The sequence below is a fragment of the Chiloscyllium plagiosum genome, chromosome 51 (genome assembly GCF_004010195.1).
Source record: "Chiloscyllium plagiosum isolate BGI_BamShark_2017 chromosome 51, ASM401019v2, whole genome shotgun sequence".
NCBI lineage: Eukaryota > Metazoa > Chordata > Chondrichthyes > Orectolobiformes > Hemiscylliidae > Chiloscyllium > Chiloscyllium plagiosum.
The window spans coordinates 3,422,681-3,442,222 of record NC_057760.1 but is presented as its reverse complement, the minus strand read 5'-3'; the positions used below and the strand labels follow the sequence as shown (position 1 = coordinate 3,442,222).

General features: G+C 44.7%; 1 protein-coding gene across 2 annotated transcripts in view; it reads left to right on the top strand.

Annotated features, from left to right (window-relative positions):
• LOC122544732 (integrin alpha-10-like) overlaps window positions 1–19,542 on the top strand; it is a 51,185-nt gene that overhangs the window by 8,350 nt on the left and 23,293 nt on the right. For both annotated transcript variants that reach the window (XM_043684038.1, XM_043684039.1), the window contains exons 4-10: window positions 6,320–6,462; window positions 7,301–7,411; window positions 7,509–7,594; window positions 12,419–12,560; window positions 16,145–16,237; window positions 16,936–17,012; window positions 18,669–18,758. In XM_043684038.1, the coding sequence (XP_043539973.1) occupies window positions 6,320–6,462; window positions 7,301–7,411; window positions 7,509–7,594; window positions 12,419–12,560; window positions 16,145–16,237; window positions 16,936–17,012; window positions 18,669–18,758 (742 nt within the window). The remainder of the gene's footprint in view (window positions 1–6,319; window positions 6,463–7,300; window positions 7,412–7,508; window positions 7,595–12,418; window positions 12,561–16,144; window positions 16,238–16,935; window positions 17,013–18,668; window positions 18,759–19,542) is intronic.

The window sequence follows — 19,542 nt, the reverse complement described above, 5'->3', positions numbered from 1 at the left end:
AGAGTACAATGGGATCTTGATCAGGTGGGTCAATGGGCTGAGGAGTGGCAGATGGAGTTTAATTTAGATAAATGCAAGGTGCTGCATTTTGGGAAAGCAAATCTTAGCAGGACTTATACACTTAATGGTAAGGTCATAGGGAGTGTTGCTGAACAAAGAGACCTTGGAGTGCAGGTTCATAGCTCCTTGAAAGTGGAGTCGCAGGTAGATAGGATAGTGAAGGCGTTTGGTATGCTTTCCTTTATTGGTCCGAGTATTGGGTACGGGAGTTGGGAGGTCATGGTGCGGCTGTACAGGACATTGGTTAGGCCACTGTTGGAATATTGCGTGCAATTCTGGTCTCCTTCCTATCGGAAAGATGTTGTGAAAGTTGAAAGGGTTCAAAAAAAAGATTTGCAAGGATGTTGCCAGGGTTTGATGATTTGAGCTATAGGGAGAGGCTGAACAGGCTGGGGCTGTTTTCCCTGGAGCGTCGGAAGCTGAGGGGTGACCTTACAGAGGTTTATAAAATCATGAGGGGCATGGATAGGATAAATAGACAAAGTCTTTTCCCTGGGGTCGGGGAGTCCAGAACTAGAGGGCATAGGTTTAGGGTGAGAGGGGAAAGATATAAAAGTGACCTAAGGGACAATCTTTTCACGCAGAGGGTGGTACATGTGTGGAATAAGCTGCCAGAGGAAGTGGTGCAGGCTGGTACAATTACAGTATTTAAAAGGCATCTGGATGGGTTTACGAATAGGAACGTTTTTGGAGGGATATGGGCCAGGTGCTGGCAGGTGGGACTAGTTTGGGTTGGGCTATCTGGTCAGCATGGATGCGTTGGACCAAAGGCTCTGTTTCTGTGCTGTACATCTCTATGACTCTATGACTGACTGGTCTGTAATTCCCAGGGATTTCTCTATTCTCTTCTTGAACAGAGGAACGATTTTCGCCTTCCACCAATCATCTGGTATTACTCCCGTGGAGAGTGAGGAAGCAAAGATCATCACCAGAGGCACAGCAATCTCATTCCTGTCTTACCATAGTAATCTTGGATATATGTGGTCCGGTCCTGGGGATTTATCTATCTTGATGTTTCCCAGAATTTCCAGCACATCCACTTCCTTAATACCAATCTGGTCAAGCCAATTAACCTGGTCCACAGTGTTCTCACTATCAACAAGGTCCCTCTCTCTAGTGAATACTGAAGCAAAAATCTCATTTAGGGCCTCCCCTACCTCTTCAGACTCCAGGCACAAGTTCCCTCCACTATCCCTGATCGGCTCTGCCCTCTCTCTGATCATTCTCTTATTCCTCACATGTGTAGAACGCCTTTGGGTTTTCCTAATCCTCCCTGCCAAGGCTTTTTTGTGTCCCCTCCTAGCTCTCCTCAGTCCATTTCTGAGTTCTATCCTAGCTACCCTGTAATTCACTAAAGCTGTGCCAGATCCTCGCTTCCTCAACATTAAGTGAGCATCCTTCTTCCTCTTGACGAGAAGCTCCTCTGCTCCTGTCATCCAAGGCTCCTTCACCTTACCTTTCCTTGTGTGTCTCAGTGGGATAATGTTATCCAACACTCACAACAAGTGCTCCTTAAACAGCCTCCACATTTCTGGTGTGCCTTTCCCATAGGACAATTGTTCCCAATTTATACTCCACAGCTCCTGTCTAATAGCAGTTTCCTCTCCCCCAATGAAATGCCTTCTGGAAATCCAAGTACTTCTCTTGAAATGGGAGTTTAGCATCAGCCTGGTCTCCTCAGGAGCTACATATAAACTATTCTCCTACTCCAAAACTCGAGCTGTAATTCACTCCAGGAATCTCTTATTCTATACAAAACCTCTCCTGAACCCCTTGGATTGGATTCCTGTACCACGTGGACAGAATGCCGGATTGTACAACAATACCTGAGCGAGTTTCTTTTGTAGTAACAGACAGAGCAAGACAGTAATGCTGAACAATCACTCAGTAATTTGGCAGGCGTAGTTGTATTTAACTCCTGTGCCTTCTCTTCCTCAGTTAAGTCATTTGCGTAAATTGTAATATTCTGAGACCCCCAGCGCCAGTCCCTGTGTGACTCCATTTCATTCTGCCAATCAGACCTATTTAAGCACACTCTGTTTTCTGACAGCCAGCCAATATTCTATCCATACTAGTATGTTACTGTCTTCTTCCATAAACTCTTACTTTTTACAATAACCTTTTCAAATGCCTTCTGGAAATCAAAGTACAGTCCGTTAACATGTTTCTCCTTATACACAGCGCATGTTCCTCCTTCATGGAAGCCACTGTAATTTGGTTAAACATGATTTCCCTTTGAAAAAAAAAACCACACTGATTCTTCCTGGCTACCTTAAACTTTTCTCCGTATGCAGCTCGAACCTCGTTCATGATTGATACGGACACCTTCTCCATGACTCAGAGCAAGCTGACTGCCTTATAGTTTCTGTCTCCCTCTTTTGAATAGAATGGTAAGATTTGCTACTTTCCAGTATTTCCACAATCTAACACGTTTTGGAAAATTGGCATCAGTATTACCTGATCATGCACCCACTGGTTGGGAGTCACGTAGAAAGATAATAGTGATTCACAGAATCACAGAATCCCTACAGCGTGGAAACAGGCCATTTAGCCGAAATGGTCTACACCAAACAGTGTCCCATCCAGACCCATCCCCCTACGTGTGTAAACCTGCACTTTCCATGGCTAACCCACCTAGCCTGCAGATCCCTAAACACTACAAGCAATTTCCCATAGCCAATCTGCCTAACCTGCCTAACCTAATCTTTGGACTGTGGGAGGAAATTGGAGCACCTGCCGGTAGCCCACACAGACACAGGGAGAACAGTCACCTGCGTCTGGAATCAGACATGGTTGGTTGATGCTGTGAAGTAGTAGTGCTAACCACTGAGCCTCTGTGCTGTTCCACACAGCAGTCAACTCAACACCAGGACGTCTCTGCAGGACTTCCTCAGGGTAGTATCCTAGGCCCAACCATCTTCAGCTGCTTCCTCCTATCATAAGGTCAGAAGTAGGAATGATCCCTGATGGCTGCACAGTGTTCAGCATCATTCACAACTGCCCAGTTACTGAAGCAGTCCCTCAACAAGACCTGGATAATTTCCAGGTTTGGGCTGTCATGTGGCAAGTAACACTCAGGTCACATAAATGCAACTCAATGATCATCGCCAACAAGAGAGAATCCAACCATAATCCATTCACCAATAAATCCTCTGCTAATCAACATCATGAGGTAGCCTGGATCTGTGATTCATGCACAACGATACCCAGATCCCTCTGCACTTACACACTTTGAATCTACTTCCCATTTAAATAATTATTTGCCTTTTTAATTTTCTGGCCAAAATGGACAGCCTCACACTTAACCAAATTAAACTCCACCTGCCGGATTCTGGCCCACTCGCTGAGCCTAACGATATCCATCTGGAAACTCTTTTTCCTCATCACTGCCTGCTTTCTTACCAATTTCAGTGTCATCAACGATCTTTGCTACTGAACACCCTGTCCTGGCTTGCCGATCTTTATATAGATTGTAAATATTTGAGGTCCAAGAACTGACTCCCACTAGTTACAGGTCTCCATCCAGAGAAGGACCCTCTGCTTTCTGACAGTCAGCTAATTGTCCATGCAAGCCCATACCATACCCTTAATCCCCTGGGATCTAAACTACTGGATCAGTCTTTTATGCAACACCTTGTCAAATGCCTTCTGGAAAACTAGATATACTACATCCTCCGGTTTGAGAGTGTGGTGCTGGAAAAGCACTGCAGGTCAGGCAGCATCCGAGGAGAAGGAAATCGATGTTTCGGGCATAAACCCATCACATATATGACATCCTCCAGATCCCCATTATCCACCTTGCTAGTTAATCTTCAAAGAACTGCAGCAAGTTTGTCAAGTATGACTTACCCTTCATGGAACCGCGCTGACACTGGTGAATTGACCTTTGTTTTTCCAAGTGTTCAGTTACTTCCTTCTTTATGATTGACTCCAGCAACTTCCCCACTACCGAGGTCAAATTAACTGCTCTATAGTTTCCCAATTTTTACATATCTCCTTTTTTTTAATTAGGATGTCACATTAGCATGTTTCCAATCCACTGGTACCTTTCCAGAATCCAGGGAATTATGGAATATCATAACTAATGTATCCTCTGTCTCTGCTGTCACCTCCTTTAATACCCCAGCCCTCAGAGGCTTATCAACCTTTACTCCCATCAGTTCACTTAATGCCTTCCTCCTAGTTATAGTAATCTCACCAAGTTCCTCCAGAGTAACTGCAATTTTTAGGAATAAATTATTATCTTTAACTGTGAAAATAGGCAAAATATTGATTTAGTGTTCAAAGTTTGTGCGAAGATTTGTAGCTCGGGTGCTCGTTGTTGTGGTTCTGTTCGCCGAGCTGGAAGTTTTTGTTGCAAACGTTTCGTCCCCTGGCTAGGCGACATCATCAGTGCTTGGGAGCCTCCTGCGAAGCGCTTCTGTGGTGTTTCCTCCGGTGTTTATAGTGGTCTGTCCCTGCCGCTTCCGGTTGTCAGTTTCAGCTGCCCGCTGTAGTGGCTATGATAGTAATTTTGTCCCAGTCGAATTCATGTTGCTTGTTGTCTGCGTGTGTGGCTACTAAGGATAGCTGGTTGTGTCGTTTCGTGGCTAGTTGGTGTTCATGTATGCGGATTGTTAGCTGTCTTCCTGTTTGTCCTATATAGTGTTTAGTGCAGTCCTTGCATGGTATTTTGTACACTACATTCGTCTTGCTCATGTTGGGTATCGGGTCCTTCGTTCTGGTGAGTTGTTGTCTGAGCGTGGCTGTACACTATATAGGACAAACAGGAAGACAGCTAACAATCCGCATACATGAACATCAACTAGCCACGAACTAGCTACGAAACGAAGGCATGGCATTCATCGACAAACTACATCTACAAACACATCGACCTGGACCCAATATACCAACCACTACAGCGGACAGCTGAAACTGACAACCGGAAGCGGCAGGGACAGGCCACTATAAACACCGGAGGAAACATCAAAGAAGCGCTTCGCAGGAGGCTCCCAAGCACTGATGATGTCGCCTAGCCAGGGGACAAAATGTTTGCAACAAAAACTTCCAGCTCGGCGAACAGAACCACAACATTGATTTAGTGTCTCTGTCATTTCCAAGTTTCCCATTATTATCTTGTCATTGTCATCCTGTAAAGGGCAAACATTTACTTTCATTACTGTTTTCCTTTTTATATACTTACAGAAACTTGGTATTAGTGCTTATGGTTTCTGCTAGTTTCCTTTCATAGTTCACCTTAGCACTTTTGATTTTGTATTTTGCAACGCTTTGCTAATGTTTAAAGCTCTCCCAATTCCCCCAGAGTACCCCTAACTCTGGCATTATGATATGCCCCAGCTTTTGCCTTTGTTATCCATGACTTTCTTGTTAAGCCATGGATAATTATTCACCTTTATACACTTCCTCTTCCTCTCAGGAATATACTTTAATGGTGAGGCATTTAGTCTTTCCCTAAACATTTGCCACTGTTCTGGATGGGGGCAGCTCCAACAACACTGCAGAAGCTCGACATCATCCAGGCCAAAGCAACCTGCTTCTTTGGCACCACATCCACAAGCATCCCCTCCCTCCTCCCCTGACGCTCAGCAGCAGCAGCAGTGTGTACTATCTACAAGAGGCACTGCAGGAATTCACCAGAGCATCCTCCAAACCCACAACCATCTAGGGGGACAGATCAGCCAGCTCAACTTCCTTCCCAACAGCATTGTGAAGACAGCTCTCCAGCACCTATTCCAGGGCAGTTAAAGATTAGCAGTAAATGCTGGCCCAGCCAGTGAAGCCTAAATCCCATGAATGAATGGAGTTATCAGGAAGGGCATGAGTCACAGAATAGAACACACCACAGACAGAAAGATTATGAGAAAGACATGGGCAGTCAGGAGATAATGCTTAGCGGAGGCCCAACACGTATTTGAAAGTTTCTGAACTGAAGGAAGAAGAGAACACCGAGAGGTCTAAAGTTGCCCAGGTTTGGGGTGATGGGAGAGAATAAAGAGAGGAGGTGGGAGAGTTTACATTTCAGTGATGTGGGGAGGAGAAGAGGGCAGGGTCTCAGATATGACTCTATATGTTTATGACTGGACGCCCTGCACACGTGTGACATGAATCAGCAGCTTCTGTGGTGTGGCTGTGTGAAGCATGTCTGAGCTGGTCAGTGCTGGCTGGAAACAAGCTCCGCTCATAATGAGTATCAGATGCTTAAGAAGAAACTGTGTCGTTACCTGATGTCTGAATTACTCTGACTGCCGGTCTGTTACAGATCTGTATTATAACATTCTGTTGGATGAAAAGAAGTTTGCTCCCAGGGCCTTGTTTGATGGAAGTGACCAGAGGCAGAAGGAGGAAGTTATTCATCTTCTGACCGATGGCCTGAAATGTCACACCCTTCACTTTCACGTCATTGTAAGTACTAGAATCTCTCCCACTTTGCTGTAGAAATGGCACTGGGTATGAAGGCCTGCTATCAAGATTTATATACCGTCTGATCATCTATGTCAGTGTGACACCTGTACCTACCGACAACAGGCTGCAATTGTTACAATGAAATAGCTGCTCCTAACATTCCCGAAGCCAAGACTGAAAGGCAATAACTGGATACTTTGCTGGATTTCTGATCTGGGTGTGTGTGTTACTGGTTGTCTGATCTGGGTGTGTTTGTTGCTGGGTGTCTGATCTGGGTGTATTTGTTGCTGGGTGTCTGATCTGGGTGTGTTTGTTGGTGGGAATGACTGCCTGATATATTGACATCCCTGACTTTGATGAGTATTCGGAGTGTTCCTGTGACACATTATGCCACAATGCCGATGTGTAAAATCTGTGGTGTGATCTGCAGTAAAATGCAGACGCTTAGTTTGATGTGTCGACTCTGGCACTTTGTGGCTTTTAATGTAACAACAGAAGACAAGGTTTTTTCCCTGGGGTGTGGGAATTCAAATGTAGAGAGCATAGATTTAAGATGAGATGGGAAACATTTAAAAGAGACCTAAGGGGCAACTGTTTCACACAGAGGGTGGTGTGTGTATGGAATGAGCTGCCAGAGGAAGTGGTGGAGGCTGGTACAATTATAACGTTTAAAAAGCATCTGGATGGGTATACAATTTAAAGGGATATGTGCTGGGTGCTAGCAGGTGGGCCTAGATTAGGTTGGGATATCTGGTCGGCAGGGACGAGTTGGGCTGAAGGGTCTGTTTCCGTGCTGTACATCTCTATGACTCTATAACATTTGCTATCTCTGACACAGGATACAGCTGACTACATTCGGCCTATTGGGTTCACACTACAGTTTAGTTTGGCTGAACAGCCTGAGGGGCCAATTCTGGATGATGGTTGTGTAACTACAGTTAAAAACTGGGTAAGTCTCTGTTGGACTGTATCGCTCAGATCGACAGGCACAAAGCTTTGTCCTGAAGTTTGCTGAAATATCCCTGTTTTCAATTTCACACTTTCAGATTCCCTTCTTTAAAGACTGTGGGGACGATGATGAATGTTTGACGGACCTTGCGTTGCAGGCACACTTGGATATTTCAGGATCTAGGCAAGAAAATATTTATTGCCAACGTTTATTGTCAGTTGTTGGCGCTGGAATCATGAGGTTAAAAATCATTATTTCGAGATGTCGGTGTTGGACTGGGGTGTACAAAGTTAAAAATCACACAATACCAGGTTATAAGAACAAAGAAGAACAAAGAAATTTTACAGCCCAGGAACACGCCCTTCGGCCCTCCAAGCCTGAGCTGATCCAAATGTACTGTCTAAACCTGTCGGTCAATTCCTAAACATCTGTATCCCTCTACTCCCCACCTACTCATGTATTTATCCAGATGCATCTTAAATGAATCTACGGTGCCTGCCTCTACCACTTCTGCTGGCAACGGGTTCCAAACGCCCACCACCCGGTGTGTGAAGTACTAGCCGCGTGTATCCCCCTTAAACTTTCCACCTCTCACCTTGAAAGCGTGACCTCTCATTATTGAATCCTTCACCCTGGGAAAAAGCTTGTCTCTATCCACCCTGTCCATACCCTTCATGACTTTGTAAACCTCAATCAGGTCCCCCCTCAACCTCCTCTTTTCTAGTGAAAATAAACGTAACCTACTCAAAACTCTCTTCATAGCTAACACCTTCCATACCAGGCAACATCCTCGTAAACCTTCTCTGCACCCTCTCCAAAGCGTCCACATACTTTTGGTAATGTGGCGACCAGAACTGTACACAATATTCTAAATGCGGCCAAATAGTCCAACAGGTTTAAATGGAAGCACTGGCTTTTGGAGCGTCGTTCCGTACCCATAGGGAGGGCCTCAACTGGGACCTTGAGTTCATGTCACACTACAGGTGACCAGTATTGCACTATACACACACAGGCACTCCTATGCACACATACACACAGACACACATTTACACAGACACTCACACACACCCCTACAGACACACACTCCCACACTCACACATGCAACCCCTCACAGACTTAGACACTCTACAACTGTACACTGATATCAGGGGGCTAACACCTTCAACATTATCTGGCTAACACCAATTGTTACAGTTAACCTGAGAATGCAACTTTTAAAGAAAGTTTTGTGATTTACACATGAAAGAAGTGAAACTATCATGGTATTCGAACAGATGAAAGACTCAACAAATAATCAAGGTATTTTTCAATGTATAATTTCAGTTACATCACACTGTAAACTTTTGCCATAAATTCTGTGTCTTACAATTGTGTCCTCCACAACCACCTGATGAAGGAGTGGCGCTCCGAAAAATCATTAGGCTCTGTAATAACTGTTATGTTTCCCTCTGAGCCACTCATGATAATCACTTGAAAATATATCACCATTCCTACACTGTTGCTGAGTCACAATCCTGGAACTGTGTCCCTTATGGCATTATGGATCTACCTCCACTGTGTAAACTGCAGCTCATTATCACCTTCTCAATGGCCACTAGGGAGGTATATTTAATGCTGGGTCAGTGACCCCCCAGGTCCCATGAGTGAATGTTTAAAAAGCAGTAAGGAGTACAGCTGCTGTCTCCCTAATTCCTCTCCTGATGCTGTCTCCCTAATTCTGGATTAGTGGTGCTGGAAGAGCACAGCAATTCAGGCAGCATCCGAGGACAGGCAAAATCGACGTTTCGGGCAAAAGCCCTTCATGTTTTTACCTCGCTGTCTCCCTAATTCCTATCTACCAATGAGCCACCTGAATAGCTAACAGGCAAACAAGGAGCAGCAGAAGGTCATTCAGCCCCTCAAGCCTGTCCCGCCATCCCAAACCATCATGTCTGATCTGATTGAAACCTCAAATCCCCATTCCCACTTAGCTCTGAAAGCCTTTCATCACCTTGCCTAACAAGAATCTGTCTACCACTGCCTTTAAAATATTCAAAGACTCTGCTTCCACCCTCTTTTCAGGGAGAAAGTTCCAAAGACCCTTTGAGTATAGGAGTTGGGACGCCATGTTGAGGCTATTGGTGAGGATTTTGGTGGGGCCTCTTCTGGAATACTGTGTCCAGTTCTAGTCTCCATATTACAGGAAGGATATTATCAAGCTACAGAGGGATCAGAAGAGATTACCAGGGTGTTGGTGGGAGTGGGGGGTTTGTGTATAAGGAGATGCTGGATGGACAGGGACTGTTTCCACTGTAGTGTAGGAGGTTTATATAATCATGAGGGGTATATGTCATATGAATGGCAGTTGTCTTTTCACTAGTGTAGGAGAAAGTGAGATCTGCAGATGCTGGAGATCAGAGCTGGAAATGTGTTGCTGGAAAAGCGCAGCAGGTCAGGCAGCATCCAGGGAACAGGAGAATCGACGTTTCGGGCATAAGTCCTTCTTTCCTGAAGAAGGGCTTATGCCCGAAACGTCGATTCTCCTGTTCCCTGGATGCTGCCTGACCTGCTGCGCTTTTCCAGCAACACATTTCCAGCTTTTCACTAGTGTAGGGGAGTTCAAGACTAGGGCACATATTTTTAAAGTGAGGGGGTAAGATTTAAAAAGGACATGGGGCAACTTTTTTTACATAAGGGGTGGTTTGTGTGTGGAATGAAATTCCTGTGATTTTTGAATAGGAGACTGTGATTTTTGAATAGGTCACTGATTTTTGAATAGGTGACTGTGATTTTTAAATAGGAGACTGATTTTTAAATAGTTGACTGTGATTTTTGAATAGGAGACTGTGATTTTTAAATAGGTGACTGATTTTTAAATAGGAGACTGATTTTCAAATAGGTGACTGTGATTTTTGAATAGGAGACTGTGATTTTTGAATAGGAGACTGTGATTTTGAATAGGAGACTGTGATTTTTAAATAGGCGACTTTGATTTTTATATAGGAGACTGATTTTTGAATAGGAGACTGTGATTTTTAAATAGTTGACTGTGATTTTGAATAGGAGACTGTGATTTTTAAATAGGTGACTGATTTTTAAATAGAGACTGATTTTCAAATAGGTGACTGTGATTTTTGAATAGGAGACTGTGATTTTTAAATAGGCGACTTTGATTTTTATATAGGAGACTGATTTTTGAAAAGGAGACTGATTTTTAAATAGTGGACTGTGATTTTGAATAGGAGACTGTGATTTTTAAATAGGCGACTTTGATTTTTATATAGGAGACTGATTTTTGAAAAGGAGACTGTGATTTTTAAATAGTGGACTGTGAGTTTGAATAGGAGACTGTGATTTTTAAATAGGTGACTGTGATTTTTAAATAGGAGACTGATTTTTAAATAGGTGACTGATGTTTAAATAGGAGACTGATTTTTAAATAGTTGACTGTGATTTTTAAATAGGAGACTGATTTTTGAAAAGGAGACTGTGATTTTTAAATAGTGGACTGTGAGTTTGAATAGGAGACTGTGATTTTTAAATAGGTGACTGTGATTTTTAAATAGGAGACTGATTTTTAAAAAGGAGACTGATTTTCAAATAGTTGACTGTGATTTTTGAATAGGAGACTGTGATTTTTAAATAGGTGACTGTGATTTTTAAATAGGAGACTGATTTTTAAATAGGTGACTGATGTTTAAATAGGAGACTGATTTTTAAATAGTTGACTGTGATTTTGAATAGGAGACTGTGATTTTTGAATAGGAGACTGAGATTTTTAAATAGTTGACTTTGATTTTGAATAGGAGACTGTGATTTTTAAATAGGTGACTGTGATTTTTAAATAGGCGACTTTGATTTTTATATAGGAGACTGATTTTTGAATAGGAGACTGTGATTTTTAAATAGGTGACTGTGATTTTGAATAGGAGACTGATTTTTAAATAGTTGACTGTGATTTTGAATAGGAGACTGTGATTTTTAAATAGGTGACTGTGATTTTTAAATAGTTGACTGTGATTTTGAATAGGAGACTGTGATTTTTAAATAGTTGACTGTGATTTTGAATAGGAGACTGTGATTTTTAAATAGGAGACTGTGCTTTTTAAATAGGCGACTTTGATTTTTATATAGGAGACTGATTTTTAAATAGGAGACTGTGATTTTTAAATAGGCGACTTTGATTTTTAAATAGGAGACTGATTTTTAAATAGTTGACTGTGATTTTTAAATAGCGGACTGTGATTTTTAAATAGGAGACTGAGTTTTGAATCGGGGACTATGATTTTTAAATAGGAGATTGTGATGTTTAAATAGGAGACTGTGTTTTGAATAGGAGACTCTGATTTTACAACAGTGATCCCTAGTTTTAGATTCTTTCATCAGCAGGGGCATTCTCTCCACATTTGCCTTGTCAAGACCCTTCAGAATCTTATATGTTCCAGTCAAGTCATTGCTTTCATGACCAAACTCCAGCAGCTTCAAGCCTAGCCTGATCAACCTTTCCTCATAAGACGAATCATCTTCCCCACCCCATTCTCAGCATTAGCCTGGTGAACTCTCACTGAATTGCTTCCAATGTAATTGCGCCCTTCCTTCAAATAAAGTGGTCAATACTGTACCCAGTGCTCCAGGTGTGCACTACCAATGCCCTGTATAGTTGAGGAATAACTTCCCTATTTTTGTATTTCATTCCCTTCACGATCAATGAGAACATTGAATTGTGTTTCCTCATTCTGTGCCGACTGATTGTGAGAGAGAATGTTGGTGAACAGGCTGGCCAATCAGAGCATCGCTGCCTCTAGTCTAGAACACTCTACATCCCAAAGAAACTTCCTGGGGAACGATCAGGAACGGGAACAGGATTGATGCTAACACCCACAAACTGACCCGTACCAAGTCTGATCACAATCTCAGCAGGAATCAAACACCCAGTTTGTATTCTTGCTGAGCTGCATTTACCCATTGGGCTGTCTAGTATTTCTTGAGTTTGTGTATATTTTTCATTTTTATAATACACTATTTCAGACAAAGTCCTTACATTGTAAAAAGCTATCGACAGAGGGTGTCAGCAATAGTGATGCTGGAAAACAGGAAAGAAAATGCTTACAATACAAGCCTCAACATCACCTTTTCCAAAAACCTGCTCTTCACCAGTCTCCTTGTGAAGGTAAAACAAACTTAAGTTCCTCTTTCTCATGTCTTTTGGAGGATTCCTTTCATGTGCACTGTGAACTATTAATAAGTTTGATGGAGTTTAATATAGATAAATGCAAGGTGTTGCAGTTTGGAAAGACAAACCAGGGCAGGATTTACACAGTTAGTGGTAGGGTCCTGGGGAGTGTTGTTGAATAGAGAGACCTAGTGATGCAGGTATATAGTTCCTAGAAAGTAGCATTACAGGTAGACAGGGTGAAGAAGGCACATTTGCTTTCATCAGTCAGAGCATTGAGTACAGGAGTTTTAGATTAGATTAGATTAGATTATTTACAGTGTGGAAACAGCCCTTCGGCCCAACAAGTCCACACCGACCCGCCGAAGCACAACCCACCCATACCCCTACATTTACCCCTTACCTAACACTACGGGCAATTTAGCATGGCTAATTCACCTGACCTGCACATCTTTGTACTGTGGGAGGAAACCGGAGCACCCGGAGGAAACCCACTCAGACACGGGGAGAACGTGCAAACTCCACACAGTCAGTCGCCTGAGGCAGGAATTGAACCCGGGTCTCTGGTGCTGTGAGGCAGCAGTGCTAACCACTGTGCCACCACGTGTCATTGTGGTACATCATGTTATGGATGTACAAGACATTGGTAAGGCCATGTTTGGAATTGTGCTTTCCCTGTGAAGGAAAGTTAAATAATTCTTCCCACAGTCCAAAGATGTGCAGGTCAGGTGAATTGGCCATATTAAATCGCTCATAGTGTTAGATGTATTAGTCAGAGGGAAATGGGTCTGGATGGGTTACTCTTTGGAAGGTCGGTGTGGACTGGTTGGGTCAAAGGGCCTGTTTCCACACTGTAGGGAATCTAATCTAATCTAAACTCCACGGCTGGTCTCCCATCACCAAGACAGTCTGTAATTACACATGAACAGTCCCTGACTTTAGTGCTGCCTGTTCAGAGTATCTCTGACATTCCTGATTATACCTGTCAGGCAGGGCTCTCAGATTGGATCAGGTTAAGACCATAAGACCATAAGACCATAAGACATAGGAGTGGAAGTAAGGCCATTCAGCCCATCAAGTCCACTCCGCCATTCAATCATGGCTGATGCGCATTTCAGCTCCACTTACCAGCGTTCTCCCCGTAGCCCTTAATTCCTCGAGACAACAAGAATCTATCAATCTCGGCCTTGAAGACATTTAGCGTCCCGGCTTCCACTGCACTCCGTGGCAATGAATTCCACAGGCCCACCACTCTCTGGCTGAAGAAATGCCTCCGCATTTCTGTTCTGAAATGACCCCCTCTAATTCTAAGGCTGTGTCCACGGGTCCTAGTCTCCTCGTTTAACTGAAACAATTTCCTAGCATCCACCTTTTCCAAGCCATGTATTATTTTGTACGTCTCTATTAAGTCTCCCCTTAATCTTCTAAACTCCAACGAATACAATCCCAGTATCCTCAGCCGTTCCTCATATGTTAGACCTGTCATTCCGGGGATCATCCGTGTGAATCTCCGCTGGACACGTTCCAGTGCCAGTATGTCCTTCCTGAGGTGTGGGGACCAAAACTGGACACAGTACTCCAAATGGGACCTAACCAGAGCTTTATAAAGTCTTAGTAGTACATCTCTGCTTTTATATTAACATCCCCAATTAGGGAACTCAGATTCTATGAGGTCCAGCCAGCTGACTTGTTACAATCACTACAGAAGGAAGTTATTAAACTGGAAAGGGAGCAAAATAGATTTACAAAGATGTTACCAAGACTGAATAGGCTGGGGCTGTTTTCCCTGGTGCGTAGGAGGCTGAGGGGTGACTTTACAGAGGTTTATAAAATCATGAGGAGCATGGATAGGGTAAATAGACAAGGTCTTTTCCATGGGGTGGGGGAGTCCAGAACCAGAGGGCATAGGTTTAGGGTGAGAGGGCAAAATTTAAAAGGGACCTAAGGGGCAACTTTTTCACGCAGAGGGTGGTGTGCATATGGAATAAGTTGCCAGAGGAAGTGGTGGAGGCTAGTACAATTACAACATTTAAAAAGCATTTGGATAGGTACATGGATAGGAAAGGGATATGGGCCAAATGCAGGCTAGTTTTAGCTTAGGAAACTTGGTTGGCATGAACAAGTGGGCCGAAAGGTCTGGTTCTGTGTCATAAAGTCAGGCAGCACACTGTGACCTCTAAGACATTTGAACAAATGGAAAGCTTCCTTGGAAAAAGATACAAGGCTAGTTTTTAGTGAAGGGGAATCCACTTCACACTGATTAAGCCACATGCAGCTGCGAACCTTGGTTATATAGTTCACAGAGTTTGTGAACTTTTGTTTGTGACGCAAATAGTGCTTCACCATTAAATCCAAGATGCACAATTCTTCCTCATTCTCCATGCCTGGCTATACCTGACCACAGCACTCTATTCACACTGCTCATCCACTACCTCCCACTTGCGTTCCACCAACAACTCTCCCATTGGCATCAAGAAATCTCCACCAATCCCTGTTTCCTTCCACTCCAGAAAGCTCAAAGAGCCTTCTGCCATTTTCCCCAATTCATTCATTCCCCAAGATCAGCTCTTGTCCCATGTGACTGACTCCACAAAAACTCCTGTCTTGTCATCCACTCCTATCATCAGCTCTTGGAAAGACTGAGCTTTGTTGGGTTTAACAGCAGGAACACTGACGCCAACTTCTGGGCCTCCAGCCCCGAACTGTACCTTAGTGCCTGACGTTTTACCCCTTTTAGCTGAGATAGAACCAGGTAGCAGACAGCCTTGATGCCGTTCCATCTTCAGCGACTCTGTATCATCACATCATCGACCTCACCCTGTTCCCCTCCATCTGTCTCCTCTCCTAAGATGTGACCTCTAAATGCCTTTGTTGACAGCCACCTGACACTTTGTAAGTTTTGGGCTATAATTTAAATTCAAATTCCAACTTTAATTTGTTCATCTGAAACTTTAGTTGGTAAGGCATCAGGAGATAGCCTGGTGAAACAACTCAGGAAATTCAACTCAAATTATAACCAGTACTTGCCAAAGCAGGGCAGGGGCTTTATGGGTGTACTGTAGCTCTTACCTTCAGCTTTCAGGGCACAGGTCCCTGCAACAACTCGAGGGTCTCCTGTTTTCACTTGGACAGCAGGATAATGTTACCTTCAGACTTAGGTGGGAGGGGGATTGGGAGCTGGGGGGGCCTGGAGAAGAGTGTCAGACAGAGGAGGGGCTTTCAAATGGGGGACAGTCAGTGGGAGGTCAGACGGGGTCGGGTGGACTATCAGGTTCAGGGATTCGAACGGGAAAGGGAGTCAAGTGGGGGAAGGGTCAGGCAGGGGACAGTCAGATGGGAGGGTTAGATTGGGGAGGTCAGACAGGGAAACAAGGGGAGTATCAGGTTCAGGGGTTAGGGAACGGGAAAGGGAGTCAAATGTGGGGAACGCCAGGCAGAGGACAGTCAGAGGGGGTAGGGTAGGGTGGTGGTACAGATAGGTGACTGGGGTGAGGGTTGTACTATGGGAAGGCTGGTCGGGTAGCAGGAGAGGCCCTGTTTCCTGTGGTAAATTAATCTTGTGTTGCTTATTTTTTTTCCAGGATGATGCACAGAATAAGATTGAATGTCTGGTGTTATCGGCACACCACAGGATCTGCAACGTCAGTTTCCCGGTCTTCAGATCTCTGATGCAGGTATTTCCTTCAGGAGACATTGCAGGCTTCATCTGTCAGGAGGGCGGGTGATGGAGGAACTTCGGGCCTTGCAATAGGCATCGGGTGCTCGACACTCCTTCAGATCTCCCCTACAGCTTCTGAGACAGTGACAGAGCAGGAACTCAGAGCTGGACTCTCTCCTCCTCTCAGTCACTAGTGGATCTTGGCAAGGCATTGACGATGGGGTTCACGTGGATTTTCTACATCACTGCAGGCAGTAGGTAATTGTGCCTTAAATCCACTATTTTCTACTGCTGCTGGTCTGAGCTCCCCCAGTTGGAGCTGAGCATGGTACAAAGTCGATCACCTGTGCCTTGAATCCAGAGAAGGAAATTGGTGAATATCCCACTCCAGATCAATACCAAGTGACTCCTGAAGGAAGGTGCATTCATGTGAAATTGGCTGAGGATAGATTTGATAAAGTGCTGCCCTCACAGTTGACTAGCCAATGTGTAATCTCCATGAACCTCATGTAGGAAGGAGGTTTACTGAAATCAGGGACTCGAATTCCATTGGAGGAACAGAGCCTGCTCAGTCAGGAGAGAAAGTAGAGAACAGGATTAATAAGGGCATGTTGGAAACTGCAATGAGATGGGAAATGTGTGCTTCATTGGGTTCTCAAGAGAATGGAGCTTCATTACACACCTGTTAAATGCAGCTTTTTCCTTTACACGCAGGTCTCCTTTCGTATGGAGTTTGAGTTTCATTGTTCACATCTATTGGATGAAGTGGAGCTCTACATCAGTGTTAGCAGGTCAGATGATGTGAAACCTTCATTGCTTTCTTCCATTATGTCTGTCATAGCTTCAGACTTCCTTCTGCATGTTACAAGCTGTAGACAGGCAGGTTTAACTGGTCTCAGGACGAACAGTCTTTAAGGCCCGGCTGGATCAGCCACAATCCCACAAACACAAGGGGCTGATAGGACGATTCCTGGTTCTCATGCTCTCACATCTCAAATCAGCACTGCAGCATCGACACAGACAAGACATCGAGCTGGTCCAAATCCCAGCTGCTAGTGCTTCTGTTCCCAGCAAACACTACTCTCTCGCCTCTCCGTGTGCTCTCTCCTGACTCTCTCTCCCTGACACTCTCCCTCACTCCCTGACACTCTCCCTCACTCCCTGACACTCTCCCTCACTCCCTGACCCTCCGAGTGTCAGACCCTCACTCCCTGACCCTCCGAGTGTCAGACCCTCACTCCCTGACCCTCCGAGTGTTAGACCCTCACTCCCTGACCCTCCGAGTGTCAGACCCTCACTCCCTGACCCTCCGAGTGTCAGACCCTCACTTCCTGACCCTCCGAGTGTTAGACCTTCACTCCCTGACCCTGCGAGTGTCAGACCCTTACTCCCTGACCCTCCGAGTGTTAGACCTTCACTCCCTGACCCTCCGAGAGTTAGACCCTCACTCCCTGACCCTCCGGGTAGCGGACCCTTATGTTGTCAAGCCTCTAAGCTGCTTTCCTAACTCGCTGTGTTTGTCCCTTTATCTCCCATTGAGCTGCTTCAGCTCTTTATAATGTCTCCTAAGGTGGCTTAGTGTTAACGCTTTCATCTATTTCATGTTCCCCTGAAGCACTTATTGAGGTCTTTTCTGTAGGAAGGTTGCTATATAAATGATAGCTTTTGTTGTAGCTAACGTACTGAATCATGGCTCACCCTTGTGACCAAGGATTGCATACTGGTTTCTCAGTAGCTGAGGGAGGGCTTATTGACGCTGTTAATTTCTTTGTCTCATTCTCTTCTTAGTGCCCTGGTGTGAGTTCTGGAGGCTCTCTCTCTCTCTCTCTCGGATTCTCGCTCTCTGATTCTCTCTCTCTTTCTCTCTCTCTCTCTGTCTTTGTCTGTCTCTCTCTCTCTGTCGGATTCTCTCTCTCTCTCTCTCCCTTCCTCACTGAACCCTTCCTCACTGAACCCTTCCTCACTGAACCCTTCCTCACTGAACCCTTCCTCACTGAACCCTTCCTCACTGAACCCTTCCTCACTGAACCCTTCCTCACTGAACCCTTCCTCACTGAACCCTTCCTCACTGAACCCTTCCTCACTGAACCCTTCCTCACTGAACCCTTCCTCACTGAAATCTTCCTCATTGAAACCTTCCTCACTGAACCCTTCCTCACTGAACCCTTCCTCACTGAACCCTTCCTCACTGAACCCTTCCTCACTGAAACCTTCCTCATGGAAACCTTCCTCATTGAAACCTTCCTCATGGAAACCTTCCTCACTGAAACCTTCCTCATTGCCTTCTGTGTTTTTAAGTCCCTCAGTCACTCCAAAGCGCTGGCTTTGAGGGGCGTTGTAGGTCTGAGGAGAGTAAATACATTAGGTTTGACCCCCGGGTCTGGCTCTGTATTTCTGGGGCTTGAGGGACTCACTCCAGTGTTAACGAAAATGTTTCCACTTTGCAGTGACAGTACAGAGCTGAATGAGACGCTTGATGATAACACTGTGTACCTGTGGGCAGCTGTCCAGTATGAAGCAGATCTCCTCCTCACCAGGTAGGAGCTGGCACTCAGATTGCCATTTCCTCATCCTGTTACCATCGTGAGTTAAACCCTTCCTGACAATCTATAACGAAAGAAGCCAATAAGTTGATAGCAGGTAGGACCTCAATACCAGAAACTTGGAGGTGCCTCTTCTGTCTCAGATGTTTGCTGATCTCATGCGTCCTTCTAGTGTGTATGGATTTAATGAGTCCAGCTTTGGTGACTCACTTTCTAGGCTGTTCAGTTCCTTCCCCCATGTTTGAACATGTCCTTCCTCGTCAGTCGGTCCCTTTGTAAGTGCAGTAACTCCTGAAGAAAGCTTCCAATAGCTGAAACCCATTCCCCTGACAGCCGAAGCTGCTGAGGGTTTTCCATGTTTCTAGGAATCTCACTGCCGCAGTATTTTGATGACACTGGATGGGGGTCAGTCCTCTGTAATCTGAGAGAATACTGGAAACCCACAGCAGGTGAGGCAGCCTCTGTGGAGAGAAATATAGATTCTCAACATCCATGACCTTCCAGCACAATCGTCCCTAAGGGTCACCGTCAGAACAGTTCGGTGAATCTTTTCCAGCTCTTTCTGTTCTTAGTTCAATTCTTCAGCATCTGCAGGAACCCCTTTTCACCGTGCTCTTTAACCTGGAACACAGGGAGAACTAGCCATTTGGATACAGAACTGGCTCAAAGGTAGAAGACAGAGGGTGGTGGTGGAGGGTTGTTTTTCAGACTGGAGGCCTGTGACCAGTGGAGTGCCACAAGGATCGGTGCTGGGCCCTCTACTTTTTGTCATTTACAT